The 19,915-nt window shown below is 35.9% G+C and overlaps 1 protein-coding gene across 3 annotated transcripts in view; it reads right to left on the reverse strand.

Moving 5' to 3' along the window:
* The window catches only part of GREB1L (GREB1 like retinoic acid receptor coactivator), a 280,287-nt gene that overhangs the window by 141,016 nt on the left and 119,356 nt on the right, over positions 1-19,915 (reverse strand). For all 3 annotated transcript variants that reach the window (XM_049619644.1, XM_049619645.1, XM_049619643.1), the window contains 3 exons: positions 14,793-14,900; positions 470-629; positions 62-259 (listed from right to left, as the gene is read on the reverse strand). In XM_049619644.1, the coding sequence (XP_049475601.1) occupies positions 62-259; positions 470-626 (355 nt within the window). In that variant the 5' untranslated portion in view covers positions 627-629; positions 14,793-14,900. The remainder of the gene's footprint in view (positions 1-61; positions 260-469; positions 630-14,792; positions 14,901-19,915) is intronic.

The following is a 19,915-nucleotide window of genomic DNA, read 5'->3' on the forward strand; positions in this document are numbered from 1 at the left end:
AAAGAAAGAAAGAAAGAAAGAAAGAAAGAAAGAAAGAAAGAAAGAAAGAAAAGAAACCCACCATCTGTAGTGCAAGACCCTTCTGGGGCAGGTTTTTGTGAATAGGGAATTGGTGGGCTATTTGAATCAGACATTTCTTCATCATCTTCGTCATCTTCCATTTCATTAACTGTTAGATTGTTAGAAAAATCCAGGCTTCCATTTTGAGTGTAGCGGTGTACCAAATCTTTATCCAGATCCTCCACCTTGGGTTTTACATCTGGGTGAGCAAATAAATTACAGCTAATTTAATAAAAAGATGCTTATAGAAAAAATAACCAAAAGAAAAATTCATACTTCTGAAAGATATCAGAGGACAGGGAGACTAGCAATGTCTAATATTATATCAATTTATTTCAGAGGTCCCCAGATTTGGAATTTCCACTTCTTTTAAAAGAAATCTAGAAATGTGTGGGATTGAGAAACTTACCTGCAGATGAGAAAGGATGCTGGTCAGGGTCCAGGTACAGCTGGGAAAAAATTGGCCGTGGAACCACACTACTACATCTGAGAGAGGCTTCTATGGAGTTGTGGAGAGCTTCCTCAAATTGAGCAGATTTCAGTTGCCCAGCATATGAATTCCCCATGGTCTACACCACCCCCCCCAAAGAAAAAGAGGAAGAAAGGAGAAAATTTATATAATTAGAGGACTCTATGACTGCAAAGTACACATAGAGCTGATATAAACTATACCCATATATCTTGTTAAGATTCATATATGAACCCTACCTATATTTCCTAAGACAACCTGTTTTAAATTCTGTTACATAACTTGTGCCTTTTGTTTTCATAATCCAAATCCATTTCAAAAAGGCCCTTTAGAGGATCTTCTATCTGAGAATCAAACAGTAATAAATGCTTTAAGTCAAGGTTCTCTGACCAGTAAATCAAGATTGACCTGTCAATCATGAAGCGTAACATGATGACAATGGGGCCACTCCTCAAAACTAGTGGGCTACCATGATCCCATTCCAACTCTATCAGTGCTTTTAGAGTAAATATCTAGTTACTGCTCTCTCTACTAAGATCTTCTTACCCTGGCAGAATAGGGGGAAATTCTTCTCTTGGGGGGGAAAAAAAAAGAAGAAGAAAGAAAGAAAGCTTTGTGATACTGTATTTGACAAATTCCTGAAAGCAAGATTTGAGCCTTTTAAACCCGAAGAAGTCATTTATGCATTATTAGTATTTATTTAAAAAAAAAGTTTTTTTTCCTTAATCTGAATCACAATCTTATTTGAGACCCTCTAGGAATGTATAGAGTAAGAAGTTTGAAAGCCATGGCCTTTACTTCTCATAACCAATATTTGTATAGTTCTTGCTAGTTACAAAAATCTCCATGAATATCAATAATAACTACAATTCTTTGAGTGCTAACTACTGGCTATACCAACAATTCTCAAAGTATGTTCTGAGGTCACCAAGACCCTTTCTGGGGTCTATGAGATCAAAACTCCTTTCAAACTTATTACTAAGATAGTATTTGCCTTTTTTACTCTCATACGTGTACAGTAGTATTTTACAGAGGCTGCATGATGTGTAATATTGCAACAGGTTTAATTAGAAGCAGATCACTTTTCTCACTAACTTTCTTTTGGAAAATATAGTTATTTTCCCCAAAATGTTATATATGTTGACATATAATGTGTTATTATTTTAACTTTTAAAGTTAATATATATTTTAAACATTTCTTACTCTTAGTTTCTAATAAATATAGTCTACATAAACAAAACTCAATTTTGATACTGGGATCAAAAATGTGAGAGCTGTGGAGCTAGACAGTACCCTAAATATTTTATAAAAATTATTTTATTTAGGGCACCTGGGTGGCTCAGTTGATTAAGACTCCCGACTCTTGGTTTCAGCTCAGGTCATGATCCGTGGTTCTTGGGTTTGAGCCCCGCATCGGGCTCCATGCTGGCAGTGTGGAGCGTGCCTGGGATTCTCTCTCTAACCCTCTCCCTCTCTGCCCTTCCCCAGCTTGTGCTCTCACATGCACTCTCTCTCTCTCTCTCTCTCTCAAAATAAATAAACTTCAAAAATATATTTTATTTAATCCTTAGTATTCAGAAGTAGGTTGGACTTGTCTCACTTCATCAATGAAACAACTGGGGCTTGGAGAAGCCAAGTGACTTGCCCCCTATCACCCAGTTGGTAAAGGTCAGAACCAGAACTCAATATCTAGCTGTGTGAGGATAAATCCTATACTCCTACAGTATAGGCTCAATTTGGATAAATCTCATTTCAAGAAAGGCAGTTTGAAAATATCATAGCCCCACTTATCCCATCAAAGAGAGGGACAGATACTAAATTTCATCTGGAAAGCCAACTGTGATGGACTCTCTGAAGGGAGTCCCTAGAGGACTCATTGAGAAGGACCCTAAGCATGCATCTATCTGGGCTCAGCAGGAAAAGGAAGCCAAGATCCAGTCACTCCTAAGCAGGGAAGGGGTAATGCATACAACCTTACTATCAGGCTTCCCAGAGTTATATTCATGAGCTCCAAAGGATTTTGATGGCTATGAGCTGCTGAGCTGCCTCAATATAGCAAAGAAGGCTGTTTACATGATTCTGGGTAGCAATGAGTAGTATTCAGAGATTTCCATCAGAGTGGCTGCGTTTAGTAAAGCTTTGTTGGAGATTCTTATGATTTGGAGGAAAAGCTGGAATTATATTTTAGCAACCTTTCTCAAAATAGGTAATAAGAAACTAAATACCATGGATTTAAATTAGTAAGTTCCTCTTTACAAGTAAAAGAAATTTTATAACTATATGAGGTGATGGATATCAACTAAACTTATATGTAGTAATCACTTTGCAAGATATACCTATATCAAATCATCATATTGTACACCTAAAACTTATACAATGTTATATGTCACTTTTATCTCAGTAAAACTAGAAAAAATAAACTAGATTTCTTCAATTATTAGGTTCCTTTCTTTCAAAAAGTACATACCCAAAAGTATATGTATGATACTCAATTAAAAGTTATAAGTAGAAGCAAATCAACAAACTCTGTCAAATAAGGTTTTCCTGAAACACCAAGTTTTTGTCCAACCTTCTAAGACTCTCCATTAGGACAACTATAAACATTTGAATTTTCTAAAGCTCAAGACCACACATGATCAAAATAGGGTGAGTTTGCAGGAGAAATATGTTGTGTTACCATTTAATGCATCTAAGTCAAAATTCAATAGCCATTTCACCTTTTTTTTTCTTTTTGCCGAAGGGAGAAAACTACCAGCACAGTCAACCATGGGATTTCTTAACCATAGAGAACAATGGAATAACTTCAAAGGTGGACCTTTATCCAGAGCACCAAATGCCTGGAAATCTTGCCTCTTTTTAACTATTACCTGCTTAACAAATTATCTTCCTTTTATCATTGAAAACTATATTCTCTAAGAGATTTTTTTAGTTTAATAAAGAAATGCCAATTGTACATGAAGTACTACATAATCTCAATCTCTTTGATTTATAGTTTAAGGAGCAATATAACAAATATGTATATGTAGGGCAAATAAATATTGTGCTGAATAAAAATATTAAATCAGCATAAAAATGGATAATCATGTTTCACCATCATAGAGGATACACATAATGCTATAAGAACATTAGCAATACTCAAGATGACAAAGGGAAGTACCCAGGAAACAGTTGGAAGAGTAAAAGGAAGAGACTGATTATTCCAAATGAAAACATAACTGGACATTTTAAAAATGATAATGATAATATGAAGAATTATAAAACTGACCCCAGACTTTTTTAGTGCGGAGTACAGAGTTCTTCCCTTTACGGTTCAAGTTCAATGCTACCCAATTTCCAGTTCAATGCTATCAAAAGAAGGGTAGAGTTCAAGGAAGCCTTTTTAGTGTAATGTATTCTTAATATCATATGCTATAAGGGGCACCTGGGTGGCTCAGTCAGTTGAGCGTCTGATTTCGGCTCAGGTCATGATCTTATAGTTCCTGAGGTGGAGCCCCACATTGGGCTTACTGCTGTCAGCATGGAGCCTGCTTTGGATCCTCTGTTCCTCATTCTCTCTGCCCCTCCCCTGCTCACTCTTTCTCTCTCCCAAAATAAACAAACATTTAAAAATAAAAAAATATATCATATGCTATATGATGTAGGGTCACTGGGGGCACTTGGGTGGCTCAGTCGGTTAAGTATCTGACTTAGGCTAAGGGCACCTAGATGGCTCAGTTGGTTGAGTGTCTGACTTCAGCTTAGGTCATGAGCTCACAGCTCATGAGTTGGAGCCCCGTGTCGGGCTCTGTGCTGACAGCTCAGAGCCTGGAGCCTGCTTTGGGTTCTGTGTCTCCCTCTCTCTGTGTCCCTCCCCACTCACACTCTGTCTCTCTCGCTCTCAAAAAAATAAATAAAAACATTAAAAAAATTAAAAAGATATTTAGGGTCACTGAAACTGTTGGCATTATCTACCTAGACTACTGGCCTTCCTTTCCTCTGAATCTCAAAGAGCCCCCAGTGCTTGAGATGGCATAACATACACTAAAAGTCAGTGTATAATAATTGTGATAGGCACTTCACACATAAAGTTAACATTTGAAAAATAAGACTATGTATTTTGAAGTCTTATCTGATGCTTTAATTGTAAGAAGTGTTTGGGAAGCAGCCGAAAGGAACATTTCGTCCTGCGTCTTCTGTACTTGATAACTTCTATAAAAGTAATTACTACATTAATAATACAGTAACTATTAACCATGAAACATTTGACAAAAGGGAAATAAAAACATTGCAGATCAAGAAGTGGTTTCCCTCAAATTGTATTGCTTCTCCTTTCCATTTTCAATACAAAAAGGAGAATTGGGGAAAGGCCATGGAGCCATTAGCAGGTACCAGTTTCCCAGGCTACTCGTTTCCTTACTTCTCCAGTCCCTATTCCTAAAACCTCCAGTGAATGAAGCTGCCTGTTCTATGCCAGCCCTTTTATCTTTCTGTAGAAAAGGGAAAAGGCTAGAGCAGAAAGGCACCAAACCACAATGGTGTGGTGGTTTGTACTTGATCCCACTTGCATTTTGAGCAATTAATTAGTGGTGCAGAAAGAGCCCATATTGTATACCATCTCTTTCTTAGAGATTTCTGTAGTGTCACAAGAGTATCTATTAGCATCTCAGCGTCTGTAGTCCTTAATGTCAGCCAGATATATAAAATATACATATATATGTAGAAATTGCAAGTTTGCTTTCTTCTTGTATGTTGTACAACTCATTCTGAAAAGTAGTTCTACATTATCTGACCTGAAGTTGGATTTATTAGGTAATTGTGGTAATATTAGGTAATTGTGTTTCATGGTTAATAGTTACTGTATTATTAATGTAGTAATTACTTTTATAGAAGTTATCAAGTACAGAAGACACAGGACGAAAATGTTCCTTTCAGTTGCTTCCCAAACACTTCTTACAATTAAAGCATCAGATAAGACTTCAGAATACATAGTCTTATTTTTCAAATGTTAACTTTATGTGTGAAGTGCCTATTACAATGGTAGGCATCTAACAGGCAGATGATATAATAATAGTTGTTGCTGTCATTATTAATATTACTGGTGGTGGTGGTCCTTGCTGTCATTGTTAAGAAAAGTGAAAGGAAACATTCTACTTTGGACAATTACAATACTGGTAACATGGAGAACTTACTAATTGCCAGATAATACTCTATTGCCTCCTTTTAAGAGAATTAAGGCCTAGGAAAGTTAAGGAATTTGCCCAAGGACAAATAAAAGGAGATGGCAAAGACAGGAGTAGGATCTAGTCAGTTTGGCTACACAACAGCTCTGTTAGGCTATCTTAATCAATTAGACCATTAAGCTGTTTAACCACCTACTATAATGATCTAACTGGGTAAATAGGTATTCTATAAAGTATTACTAAATTACCAAAACAAAACAAAACACCCACAAAAACACAAAACAGAACAACCCAAGGAAGAATTTTTTTGTTTGCTGATTTGTCCTTGTCTGTATATGTCACAGTGGCAAGAAGACAAGGCTGAAAAAAGAGTTTTAGCATAAGATATGGGGCTAATAGGCACAAAGCCGAGCAATAATTTTAAAAAGTCAAAACAAAATAAAACCGGGGCACCTGGGTGGCTAAGTTGGTTAAGCGTCTGGCTTTGGCTCAGGGCATGATCTCACAGTTCATAGGTTCGAGCCCCACGTTGGGCTCTGTGCTGATAGCTCAGAGCCTGAAGCCTGCTTTGGATTCTGTGTCTCCCTCTCTCTCTGCCCCTTCACCACTCACACTCTGTCTCTCTGTTTCTCAAAAATGAAAAACATTAAAAAAAATTTAAAAGCAAAATAAAACTATCCCTCCCCTGAATAAAAAGACCCAAACCTCCCTGTATTAGATGAAAGGGAAAGATAAACAAGGGGTAAATTATTTAACAAAGAATAAATACACACATATAAGGAAGGAAGCATAGGCCCGCCCTTGGACTCCAAAGTATCTGATGCATGGGTTGCGTGTCCCCTGATTTTGAGAACTCTCTTGTCCATACCCTTTTTCTTCCCATTTCTTCCAATTTTGGAAGACTCAGTCATGTTTCATTAATCCATTATGTGTCAAGTCTAGAAATCAAAAACATTCTTATCAACTCCTTAAAATATTAGGAATATTTATATAACTTATTTTCCTCCAATATTTCCCCCTGTCTAAAAAAGTTTCTTCTTCTATTAAGGACAAGAAAAAGTTTCCTAAAACTCAAATGATAAAAAGAAAGAAGGAACCTGAGAGTATATCTTCCTTGACTTTCTTCTCAAATCAGTTTTTTAAAAAGTACTAGATTTGAGATATGGTCCAATATATTACTTTTGAAAAAGTAACACAATTTAATTTCTATTACCCTCTTCCATCTGAAGCAGACCACTTAATCCAGGTAGGTAGAAGAAAAAAAAAATCTGACCTTAATAATATGATATGAATTTACTGGAAATTTTATAAACACAACTTTTCTTGTGTTTATAAAAACACAAAAACCTGGGAAGTACACACAATAATCTATTAGTAATGTTTATCTATTGATACTGTGTGGTTTTTAAACTGTCTTTTTTGGGGGGCACCTGCCTGGTTCAATCAGTTGAGCATGTGACTCTTGATCTCTGCGTCCTGAGTTTGAGCCCCTCGTTAGGCAGAGCCTACTTAAAACAAACAAAAAAACAACAACAAACAAAAAAACCTATCTTTTTTGTCTTATTAATGTCTTCTAATTTTTAAAGTAATTAACAGTATTATAGCATAATATAATAAAGGAAAAGGAAAATATCATATAGCAAGTGAGCTAATCCCAACTCTATGACTATCCTTGAACACAAGCAGTTTAAAACAGGCTTATTACTAAATAGCTGGGTTTGCAAAGTGAACACTCTTCACCTTTTCCTGGTGCTTCAAGATTCCAGGGAAAATCCAGATCATTCCAGCACTTTGAGAACCTCTCATCAAGATTTGGAGTTTCCACTACTACTTTCTATCATAATTACTCCAAACTATTTCCCCCCAGTTTTGATATACTGGTATTGGCCCAACCATCTCCCTCAACAAGTTCCTCTTTTGACCACGAATAAATATTTTCCAGGTACTACACTTGGCTGTTTATAAAAGCTGACTTTTAATACCAATTATGTGGAGAAGATAAACATTAACTTTAAAATGTATGGGGATGGGCACCTGGGTGGCTAGGTCAGTTAAGCATCAGACTCTTGATCTTGGCTCAGGTCATGATCTCACAGTTTGTGGGACTGAACCCCACATCAGAGACTGCTTGGGATTCTCTCTCTCTCTCTCTCTCTGCCCCTCCCCTCCTTGCTCTCTATCTCCCTCTCTCTCAAAATAAATAAATAAACATTAAAAAAATAAAATGTATGGGGGAAAAGGATCATTACAGTTAATGACAAGAAAGAACAAGAAAAACACTGATTTAAAAAAAAATCATGTAGGGGCGCCTGGGTGGCGCAGTCGGTTAAGCGTCCGACTTCAGCCAGGTCACGATCTCGCGGTCTGTGAGTTCGAGCCCCGCGTCAGGCTCCGGGCTGATGGCTCGGAGCCTGGAGCCTGTTTCCGATTCTGTGTCTCCCTCTCTCTCTGCCCCTCCCCCGTTCATGCTCTGTCTCTCTCTGTCCCAAAAATAAATAAAAAACGTTGAAAAAAAAATTAAAAAAAAAAAAATCATGTACATGTTAAAAGAAAATCTTGGGGCGCCTGGGTGGCTCAGTCGGTTGAGCGGCCGACTTCGGCTCAGGTCACGATTTCGCGGTCCGTGAGTTCAAGCCCCGCATCAGGCTCTGGGCTGATGGCTCAGAGCCTGGAGCCTGCTTCCGATTCTGTGTCTCCCTCTCTCTCTGCCCCTCCCCCGTTCATGCTCTGTCTCTCTCTGTCTCAAAAATAAATAAATGTTAAAAAAAAAAATTTTTTTTTAAAAAAAGAAAAGAAAATCTAAGATACTACTTCAGGGTTAATCTAATTTTAACAGCAAGATAGTCTATGCAAAAGGTCGATGGGTATATATATTTTTTAAACTAATAATTTATTTAAAAAATATTTTAGATTTGTATTTCCAAGAATTGTCTACTGAAGTCTGAAAAGCAATGACAATTCAATAACAATAAGCACTTCCTAGTACCCTGATTGTGGTTTTCTACTACCATTCCCCACTGAAAAGCATCAAAGCTCCTTGAAGTTATAGCCAATTCCAGGTCTGAGGCAGGAAATACACAAGAGGAGCCTTGAACAAAGAGCAAAGAAGCTATTGAGGGGTGATGGATCATGTCAAAAGACATGAGTCAATATGAAATGTCCCCATAGACCAAAGACTAGAGAAATTGAACACAAAAGAGAACTAATTCAATGGAGTGAAGCATATTTAAAATATGAAAATTCACAAATTAATTTTTGCTACTCAAGGTGAAGAAGAGAGCTCTGCTTGGGGAAAAATAACAACAACAATACAACCCAAATAAATCATCTAAGGGAATGCTGCAAAAAGGAAAAGGAAAGAAGGAAATACTTATTCTGCTCTTTCTGTACTTCAGAGTAACCAAATTATCCTGGTTATTGAGACTTTTAATATTTTTAATGAAGAATTTCAGCTAATAAATGTGGAAAGAATGACAGAATTATAAAATTACCAATTTGCAACCCTTGATGCAAAATTCATTTACTCAATGATAATGGGGGAACTCTATAATAGAGGGGTCAGGCTGACATCTCCTGAGCTCACTGCTCAAGTTTAGCATCACTAATAGTCAAGCCATGAGACGCCATGAGCCTCCCCATAAGAGAGAAAAGGAAGCACACACACTGTAGAAAGTACTTCTGCCAATGGGTGTAGTGAATATAGTCAAACCCCTATAGCTAACTTCCATTTATAGGATGAAGGAACAAGAAACCACATGGAAACAAGCAAACTCAGAACGAGGGACAGGTGGACAGAACAATTTATTTTTTGCAACAACCTAAGCTTATCTAGTTTATAAATGATAGAACTAGGATTCAAATTTAGACTAAAAACCCCGTGTTTTTTTCCCCACTAAAACATGCTATTGGACATAGAAAAAAGGTGAGCATAAAAATGATACATTCTGTTTGTGGTGTGTGTGTATAGTTGGTTTTAGTTTGAGGTTTTTGCTTTTAAGGCCCAATTTATTGACTGCGTGCCAGACATAGTACTAAAAAGACAACTTCATGTAACTTGTCAGTTTTGTTACCTTTTTACTTTATAGATGTTGTCACCCCCTCTCCAAACTTTAACAGTTATCCACGCAGCCAGGCAACATTTATAGAAATCCTACAAGTGAAGTGGGTAAGCACATAGGCTGTAGAGTCAGATGACCTTAATTCAAATCCCACTCCCACTACCTCTATGATATTGGACAAGTTACTTGGTCATTTATTAAGAAATTTTACAGTCACATATATAAATTATTACTGTCCCTCACAGTTCTCAGATTCTTTGACTTTGTATAAGAAAACTACTGGTAGGGGCACCTCGGTGGCTCAACTGATTGAGCATTCAACTTTAGCTCAGGCCATGATCTCCCAGTTTGCAGGTTCGAGCTCCATGTAGGGGTCTGTACTGACAGTGTAGAGCCTGCTTGGGATATTTTTTCTCCCTCTCTCTCTGCGCCTTCCCTGCTTGCATGTTGTGCTCGCTCGCTCTCTCTCTCTCAGAATAAATAAATAAACATTAAAAAATAAAAGAAAATTACTCGTAATGACGAATCACTAAATTCTACTCCTGAAACCGATATTACACTATATATTAACTAGAATTTAATTTTTTTGTTTATTATTTTGAGAGAGAGAGTGTGAGAGAAAGGGGGGAGGGGCAGAGAGAGAGAGAGGGAGACACAGAATCCGAAGCAGGCTCCAGACTCTGAGCTGTCAGCACAGAGCCCAACGCGGGGCTCCAACTCATGAACCGTGAGATCATGGCTTGAGCTGAAGTTGGCTGCTCAACCGACTGAGCCATCCAGGCACCCCTAATTAACTAGAATTTAAATAAAAACTTGAAACATAAAAAAAAAAGAACATTACTTGTTATATAGCATTACTGTTCACATACCTTTTCTCTATTAAAAATATTTGCTGATGATAGTGATAATGACAAGGAAATCAAACATGGTTCTTGCAAGCTCTCACAATCTATATATAATCCAAAACTAAAAGCAAGCATATATTCACATTTCTCTTTTGTCTGTTTTTGCATTTCATTTAGTCTTTGAAATTGACATTTGTTGCGCTTGATTATAATTAGTTGGGTCTAGTGTCTGTCTGACTCCCCCATTAGACTGTGAGTTCTTAGGGGAAATATTTTGTTTAAAATTAGAATGAGTAAAAAAACAAACAAACAAAAAAACAAAGAATACATTGAGCTTTTTGTGTGTCTAATCTAATTATACATTAAATGAGTTTAAAGAGATATTATTGCTTCCCAAGCACATTTCAAAAAAGCACAAAGCTAACCATGCATTCAAAACAAAAGTGTTTTATTTCATTTTTATTCATCCTCTTTGCTGAAAACTTTGGAAAATGCAAATAGATTAAAAGATGAAATTTCCAACCATTTTAAACAGTTCTGTACATTTAAATCTAGATCAATCTCTTTTGACAGTTTCTGAAGCCAAAAGTATTTTAGGTACTGAAATAAAAACCCAGCCCTAGTAACTTTATTCTAAAATTAACCATTTTACCAATATACTTATGGCTATGAAATATGTCTTAAATTGTTATGGAAATAATTACTGTAATATGCCAACTAATTTCACAATTATTAAAAAGTGTCATAATTAAAAGATAAAGTATGATGCTATTTTTTTCTTTGTAACAAAGAGTCACATGTTACTACTAGAAATCTTTACTTTCTTCCTTGAAATACCAGAAATTCTTCTGTAAAATAAACACATCTCATGGAGACTCTCTGGAACTAGTATAATTACCAGAGGCAATCCCTGTGTAAGATCAAAGAAGCAAAACAATAATAGGCAATGTGTGACCTCTACCATGTCACCAGAGACCAATTTTTCAACAGGGAGAAGAGTCAATAATCCAGAACAGAAAACATTAAATAACGAGAAATGCTTCCAAAGTGTGGTTTACAGCATCCATCAAGGCTGCCACACTCAGAGAGTTCAGTCTCTACGGTTTCAGAGAACAAACTTGTGTGGATTTATCACACCAATTATTCAAATCTACATAAAACACCAGAGGCAAAAACCAATTTCTCAAATGCAGGGTAGAATTTCAAAAGATACCACAATAATTTTCCAAATTTCACTGGATGCGTTAAAAAGTATAATGGGAACAGTACAGATGACTAAATCTTTTTCATATAACATTGACCTAATTTCTCTTATTTCCAATCGCCACTTATTTTTCCCAAGAAGTTGTCTACAAAGTGGGCTATAAACATTAACCAGATAAATATAATCAGTAATAATACATTGAAGACTTCTGCAGGTTTTTGTTTTGTTTTGTTTTGGTAATACTAGGTCCCTGGATCCAGAAACAGGGCTTGCTTTGGTCTCTTTTGTAATGTATTGAGATGGCCAATAAGAATTATAAGGGTGCAAAGTAGGGTAATCCCACTCATGGTAATTACAGTACAACAGAAGTATATTTAAAATTGACTTCTAAAAAGCACCACACAGAAAATTGGGCCTCTTTAGAATCAGCAAAATTTGATTGTTTTTGGATATGACCACCAAACAGCTATGTTCTTTCAAAATTAGATGTGACTTAGGGACTGAACAAATATATCTGAATTTAATTTCCAAAACACCCATTCTGCTGCTAATTCATAGAGTAGTAAAAAGACTTAGCTTAGAAGAGACAGTGCTGGAAATTCAAAGCAACTGTGAACATTGTGTTCTTATATGGATTTGTTAACTCCTGCTACCTTCATCTTTCCACTCTGTCATCTGCCCATCTTTCCACCTTCTTATCTTATTAACATTGCTAATTGTATTTGTCAGTTTTGCCACAATTTCAATGCTACTTAAACAGCTGTGGGTTTTCTCTAGGCAATTATCAGTCACTACACTTAGGTTTCTAAATTAGTTGTTGAAAGGCACTTTAACCTTGAGAAAATAGACACTTAGCACACTAAGCCTTACATTTATGTATATGTTGCTCCAAAATGAGTAATCGTTAAAAGAAATTGAAAAAAAAAATCACAAATATTGTAAACTCACAAATTAGTAAGCAAATGCTTAACAAAGCCTGTTATATACTACTCATCATTTAATCTTTCTCTTACTATATATATAGTAACATATACTCTCTATGTGTTCGTACATGTATATAGCGTATCAACTGGAACATCCAAATACTGCCAAATTCCTCTAACAGTCCCCTTTTACTACCTGCCAGGTGGCCAAGACCTTTCAAAGGTACCCATAATCATGGAAATGGTATCTTGAGGTCCTGGGCTCTGGTAAGGAGAACTCTCACAACATGCAGATTCCGCCCCCCCAGCCCCCACTTTCCCATTTCCCTTCTAAGAGAAAAATACTTTACTATATTTCTTTTCCCATTCTCTATTCTTGACTCTGACATTGATTTTCTTCTTACTACTAAAATGGACAAGAAACACATTCAGGGAGAAACACAGGTTTATGGTTATTCATCAACTGATACCCACTTCTATGAAATACAACTAAATTTTTAAAACATCTTCTGTAATCTAGAAACATATTTCATGTGTCATTTATTTTCTTTATACATTAAAATAAATTCTAAGGAAACTTTTTAGAGTTCACACGTCTTGGTGTTGTTAAAGGTATATAATATCCTGTTTATAGATCAGTCAAAATCTTGTTAGAATAATTTTTAAATTAATGTAGGCTCCACCTTACCCGTCTCCCTCCCCCCCCCCCCCCCCCCCAACACTTTCAGCTCCGAGGAAAGAAAAGGGTGGTAATTCAACAGTGCAAAATTCTTCACTGAGAGACAAACATGAAAATGATAAACATTTTGGAAAGTGAAGTACACTTCAAACCCTCACTGTTCTTTCAGACCTATATTGACTCTTATACTAGTTGCCAACATTTGGTAAGGATTATCCTACCATTAGACAAAAGCAAGCATTCCTTAGATAAATCAGGAGTTTTTGCCATGAGACTCATAAAACCTTTTCACAACACAGATTTTCAAGAGAATCCTTTAAGGTTTTAGGAGGCTGCTCCTTTTACTGAGTAACAAAATACACCCCGTGGTGTCTCACTGACCCCACTCAGCTGTCCTTTGACCTCTTCAATTGTTGAAGCCTAACTCCAGGCCCACAGAATTTGCCTCCCATATCAAACAGGGGATGTTGCTAACTCCTAGCACCTGGTGTAACAAAACGCAACCGTTCTCCACTCTTCTGTCTCCTCTGCTCCTTCTCTGATCATTTTCCAGATGTTCCAGGCCCAAATGTTAAGCCAACACTAGGTTCCAGGGTCTGCGTGGTCACGAAGGCACAAACAGGGACCACGCTGAAGTGGCAATGACCCTCTTGTTCTTTTTGGCCTCAAAAGGATTCAGCACGAGGAAAAGATCTTTGCCCTTTCTTGGAAATGCCCGGCTACTCAAACACATTGTGACGTACGAAAGGAAAGACAGTCTTGGGCTATGCCCTGATAGATAAGAGTTCCTTAAACAGCATCCCTAAATCCTTAATTCCAAGCCAACTTTTAATTTTCTTTGATGTAGGGAGAAAAAAAAACAGTATTGCCTTTTCCTTTTCTAAATTAAAAGCCTCCTAAAAATAGGGGGAAAAAACCTTTTAAAACATATATCTCAGGATAGTGTTATATGATAATTTTTATACGGTCACTACATACGGTTTGGGTTTTTCTGCAGATGCCAATAATCTAGATGTCTCTCTTATTAGACAACTTAAAAAAATAAAAACCACAGTTAGCAAAGAGGAATCAAAAACTGAATTCTTATATTAATTTAGGTATACAGGAAATACAACACAAAGGCTGTTGTCAGAAAAAAATAATTATCCAGCAATACTGAGTAAGCAAAAGCTTATTGCTGAATAAGGTTTTTTGCCCCCTTTTTTTGTGTGTGTGGAGAGGATGGGGGAGGGGAGAGGAAAGCAGAGGGGAGGAAATGGAAGAAGAGCTCATAGAAAATATCTCCTTAATCAGTTGAAGAACCAAATATAGTAACTTTATTTAAATTCTAAATATAGCTTCCTAAAACAAATTTGATCTTGAAAAATTTGGGGGGATACTATAATTGTACAATACCTTGGTTTATTTATTAACATTTTTGAATCACGGTCATGATTGAGTTGGGCTGTCAATACTTCAGGGAGCCTGTTGTCTAGATTTTACTTGTTTAAAGCTTTTTTGCACCTGCAAAAACATAAAAAAAATAAAAATATGTACGTAAAGATATGAATTAATTTCCAAATTCATTACATTCCAGAAGAAAATTATTTAAATATTTACAATTCTACAAAAATTACAATTAGAAATGAATTATCAAAGTCTCATGTAACTCCATATACCTCATAAGTGGCAAATACAGATGTTCCTCCATCTTAAATATTCCCAAATAATCATTCCTAATTACATACATCAAAAATAATTTCTCTTGTTCTTAATATTTCCCCCTCTTCATCCTACTAAATTGAATAAATCCGTCAAGTCTGCATTTTCGACAAGTGTTACCACATGCTAAAAGCCCCACAGACTATTTTTATTTTTAGGAATGAAAATAATGAAAGGCAGTTTTCATATTCTAGGGAGTTTGAATTTCATAATCTCTGATTCTCGGCCAAAATTTATCTCCTCAAAGAACTAGCAAAAATTGAAGATATAACTCATATTGCTTAAAATAATTTTTCTACTTTTTGAAACTAATGCTTTAATAATCTCTGAGAAAGAGAGACTGCAAGAAGAAAAAGAGCTACTGTTTTCTACCCTTTTGAGTAGTGTATTTCTAGAAGTAAATAATAATTATAATTACATATAACTGGTTGAAAATTATAGGGTACATATTATTCTCTCCTTTAAGTAGATTATGTTCAAAATAAACTATTGGGTGAAAAATAGGAAATACAGTCATAAAATATCAAGTGAAATAAAAACTATTTGTCAGTGATTTTAATATGTAACTTAGAAATATTTCTATTCCTGTGTTATTGTGTCTAAAGGAAAACAAAAGGGGATTTTCCTAAGAATACACTAATTTCAATATGCATATTTATAGCACTAAAATATTAAAAGTAATATTAATTTATGCTTTCTAAAGACAGTTTTCATTTTATTGTCCTTTTATTCCAATATGAGAGAGAGGAAAGAGAAAACCATTTTAGATTTTGAAATAAAAATCTTTATCTTACCTCTCCTACTGTCAGAAGAATGTCTTCAGGCAAAAGAGCAATTTAAAAAGCAAGACGCAAAAAAAATATAAAAAATTTAAAAAAAGGGCAAGACGCAGATTTTCAAACTTATGTATCTCCCACCCACCCACCCACCCACAAATAGACATCTTTTTGTAAGTCAGGAGTCTTGCTACCTACAACTAAACCCAAGATTACCCCATATGGTCAACAAGGTCAAACTGCATTACTGCCAATGAAACTATATGACTCCACAAGGACCTTAATGATTTTTAAAAAAGGTCAGTAATCCAATTCCAATAGCTTCAGAGTCTAAAATTGCTAATTTTTGGCCACGTGCTACACACTTCACCTGCTAGTAATGACATTTTTGTATTTTCTTCTAATTACACTCAAAGCTAAGACCTTTGGCCCTGGGCCACAGACCCCTATTCAGGCTGCACACATTCTCTTAAACGACCTGATCCTTTGTTGTCACTCTTACTCTTTCATCTATTATTTACACCCATAGAGAAGGAAGAGACTCTACCATTTGTATAGCTTAAAGCTTCTAATCATCTTAATTTCTTTGCCTTTCAACCTATGGTCTTTTTCATAGACTAATGCCAGAAAGTTTGACAAAATCATTTTTTTCAACCACATCCTCCCAGCTCCCCTTCCCCTTTCCTACTCCCTGGCCAACCTCTCTCCTGTTCCTTCTTTTACACAGGAATGATTCTGCATCAGTCCAAATTTACAAATTTTGACTTTCACCAACAAATTGAATTTCTAAGTATAATACAAAATTTCTATGTTGTTTTGACAGATCAATAACAATTATATTTCTTTCTTTCATCAAAGGACCATTAAATTAACTGGAAGTTTACTTAAAATATGTCCCCGGTCTCACTAAGTCATGAGCATAGATTTTTCAGAATCGCCCGCAAAAATGTCAAAAAACTTAACAGGAAAGATGTTGGTTATGTGGTTATTACTTTTCCAACATTTTAATATCTACAGTTGCTCAAAAGCTTACAAGAAAAAAAGGAAAGAAAGAAAAGCAAAAATATAAGGAAACTTTTTAAAGAAAACAAATTTCTTAAATAAAAAATTTTAAATCTTTACATTTTAAGACTATTAATTCTCAAACAGCAAAATTGTCACATAAAACAATGTATATCATTGCAATTTCCCAACATTTTCCCCCAGACTTTTTTTAACTGTCCAAATACATTTTGCAAATCCAAAGCACAGAATTGTTTACCATGATGCAGTCGTGCCCCTCAGATCACAGTAGCCACCAAAAGCCTCTGATTTCCAAGATGTTTATAAAATGACATATGATCCATCTTTGCTCTCTCTTTCTCTATTGCTCAGCTTACTCTTGATTTCTAACAGTGTTTCCTTGTTGTCTGTCCTTTCTGCAGACCCCGAAACCCCTTGTCTTTTCTTATTTTCACCATTTGCTTCAACCAGCAGTTCACTGGAGACCCATCCATCTTGTAATGCCTAAAGTGACAGATGCTCTCAGGAACCACCACACTGCTGAGTGAACAAAAGATAACATCACCTCTAGGAACTCCAGAGAGAAATACAACTACAACCTTAAGACAGGGGCTGACTTGACAGACACTGGACCATAAACCTCTTCTAAGTGAAAAAAACGAAACAAAACAAAACAAAACAATTGCCACACACACACACACACACACACACACACACACAAAATCTGACACAAATCAAAGGCAGAAAAGAGTGATTATTTGTGGAATGCCTTTTCACTCTGAGGCTCACTTTTCCCTCCCAACGCCTTTATATTGGGGCAATTCACTTGCCAAGAGGCAAGAGAAGTTCTTGGGAAAAAGAGCCTTTCTCAAGTATCTTCTTTTATTCAACCATATTTGAAGTGAAATTTATTCATGTGTGTGTTTCAGTAAAGCTAAGGCTTATGACAGAGCATTTGTAAGCCTGACCTGTCCTGTTTGCATAAAGCAATATCTGGACTCAGAAATGCTGACTCAATTCTACTGCTAGGCACAGGCATGCTTTGCAAATTAAAAACACATTTAGAAATTAAAAAGCAACGTGTGACACAATGTCAACAGTATGTGTAGCTCATAAAAATGGCTCACCATTCATTCATCAGACAACTTCCAACTTGGGTTAAAAAGACAGTTAACAAGAGGATTCTGGGAAGGGCTACAGATCTCTTTTCTAACAAAGGAAGGGTTATATTAACATCTCCCAGCAACAAACTAATGACAGGGACGCTGTAGATACAGGGGATGCTGCCTGATGCCATCTAGGGTTTTGTTTTTCGTTTTTTAAGCATCTTATTTAAAATCTTCATGCAGGAATAGGTAAATGCAAATTCTAACATTTAACTTTAGTTTAACTCTAAATTTACATAAATACAGCGAAGGGAAAATTTTGAAGAATAGAAAAACAAAACCTGACTTGAAGGTCACTTAAGAACATCATGTGATCAATGTCAATTACAGAGATTAACAACTGTTTTTTATATTAGGTATCAAGCAACAAGGAAGAAAAATCTCTGCTACAGCTAAATTATCATTTTCAAACCAGGTAAATGATACAAATATTTATGTTAAATCTAAAATAAAGAGTGAAATGCTTAAGAAAAGTTCTGTCAACTATACTTCTAAGAAGAAATGTAAGCATTTGCCGTGGCATTTCTTTGATACAATTATTTTAATTTTCCTTTAAAATTTTTGCACAAAAAGCCTTTAGTTACAATTATTTTTCTTTGAAGTCACTAGTGACTGTCCTCTCAGTCCCATTTTACTAAAAAAATATAAAACTTAAAAGATATTTTATCTCCGGGGTTTGAACTATTTGTGGGGTAACAGAAAAATGTCCAACTTGATAAATCAACATATCTGTTTTTTAAACATTTTTTTAATGTTTCTCTTATTTCCTCAAACATTTCAGTGTATCTGTACAAATAAGATACTGCAAATATTTCAGAATCTCGGAATTTTCTGGTTTTTATTTTAATGCTGGCAAAACAGAATGCATACAAAATAATTAAATGAATATGCACAATTTATATAACTAAATGGGAAAAAGATTAAATAGAGACTGCTTATCAATATAAAAGGACTTGTTCTAATATAAACTTGATCTTTAAACCAGATCATTTTGTTTTTTGTTTAACACACCATGATCCTAAGTAATTCACCCAGAATTACTGATCCAAAAGTACCATATCATTCAACACTTTCAAATTTTGGCATTAATACCAAAAAGAGAGACGTGACCTTGAAATGACAGTTCCATTGCAGAAGGCTCCCCCCCCAAAAAAAGCCCACTTAAATGACTTACTTTTAAACACAATAGGATCGATATGCATGCAGGAAAAGTACACCCCTGTGGAAAGTTCTTATTGCCTGATTGATCAAAAACAAAACAAAACTTTTCTTTTTTAAGGGCCCCTTCCAGATCACAGTCAGTGCCAGAAATCCACACAGGAAAAAAATCCATCAAAATGAAACCCTAAAAGGGTTTACCCTTCACCATCCTATTTGCACTTCAAAACCCTGTAAGTCCTTCAGTTAAACCCCAGGGCTGAACCATTTCAATAATAAGAGAGGTGGCCAGAGGTGATTTATCTCCCATTTGGCCTCTGGACAGAGGCTGTAATGTCTACGAAACTTCCCTTCCCTGAGTCGTACCCTCCCCCAAGTCTCAACCTTCATTTGTGCGGCTTTGGATCTGCAACCTTCCAAACAACTCCTATGCCCCTTCCAATCAGATGCAAGAACGGTCTGTAACTCAAGATTTGGGTACATTTTCTTGGCAAAGCTTTCACAAAATGGAATGCTGCTGAGTAATTAGCGCTTTGAAAATACCAGGTTAAATTTCAGGTTCTCTTTGTTATAAGTTGGGGAAGAAAAGAAACTTTCTTTAGCTTCTGTCTTCTCACATATGTTAATTGTTGTCAGAACTTCTTAAACTTTTTCCAATTTATACTTTGATGCTCAATGTTTCTGGCCACATCAGCCAAGTTCCTGCAGTGATGTT

Source organism: Panthera uncia (assembly GCF_023721935.1).
Source record: "Panthera uncia isolate 11264 chromosome D3 unlocalized genomic scaffold, Puncia_PCG_1.0 HiC_scaffold_8, whole genome shotgun sequence".
NCBI classification, from domain to species: domain Eukaryota; kingdom Metazoa; phylum Chordata; class Mammalia; order Carnivora; family Felidae; genus Panthera; species Panthera uncia.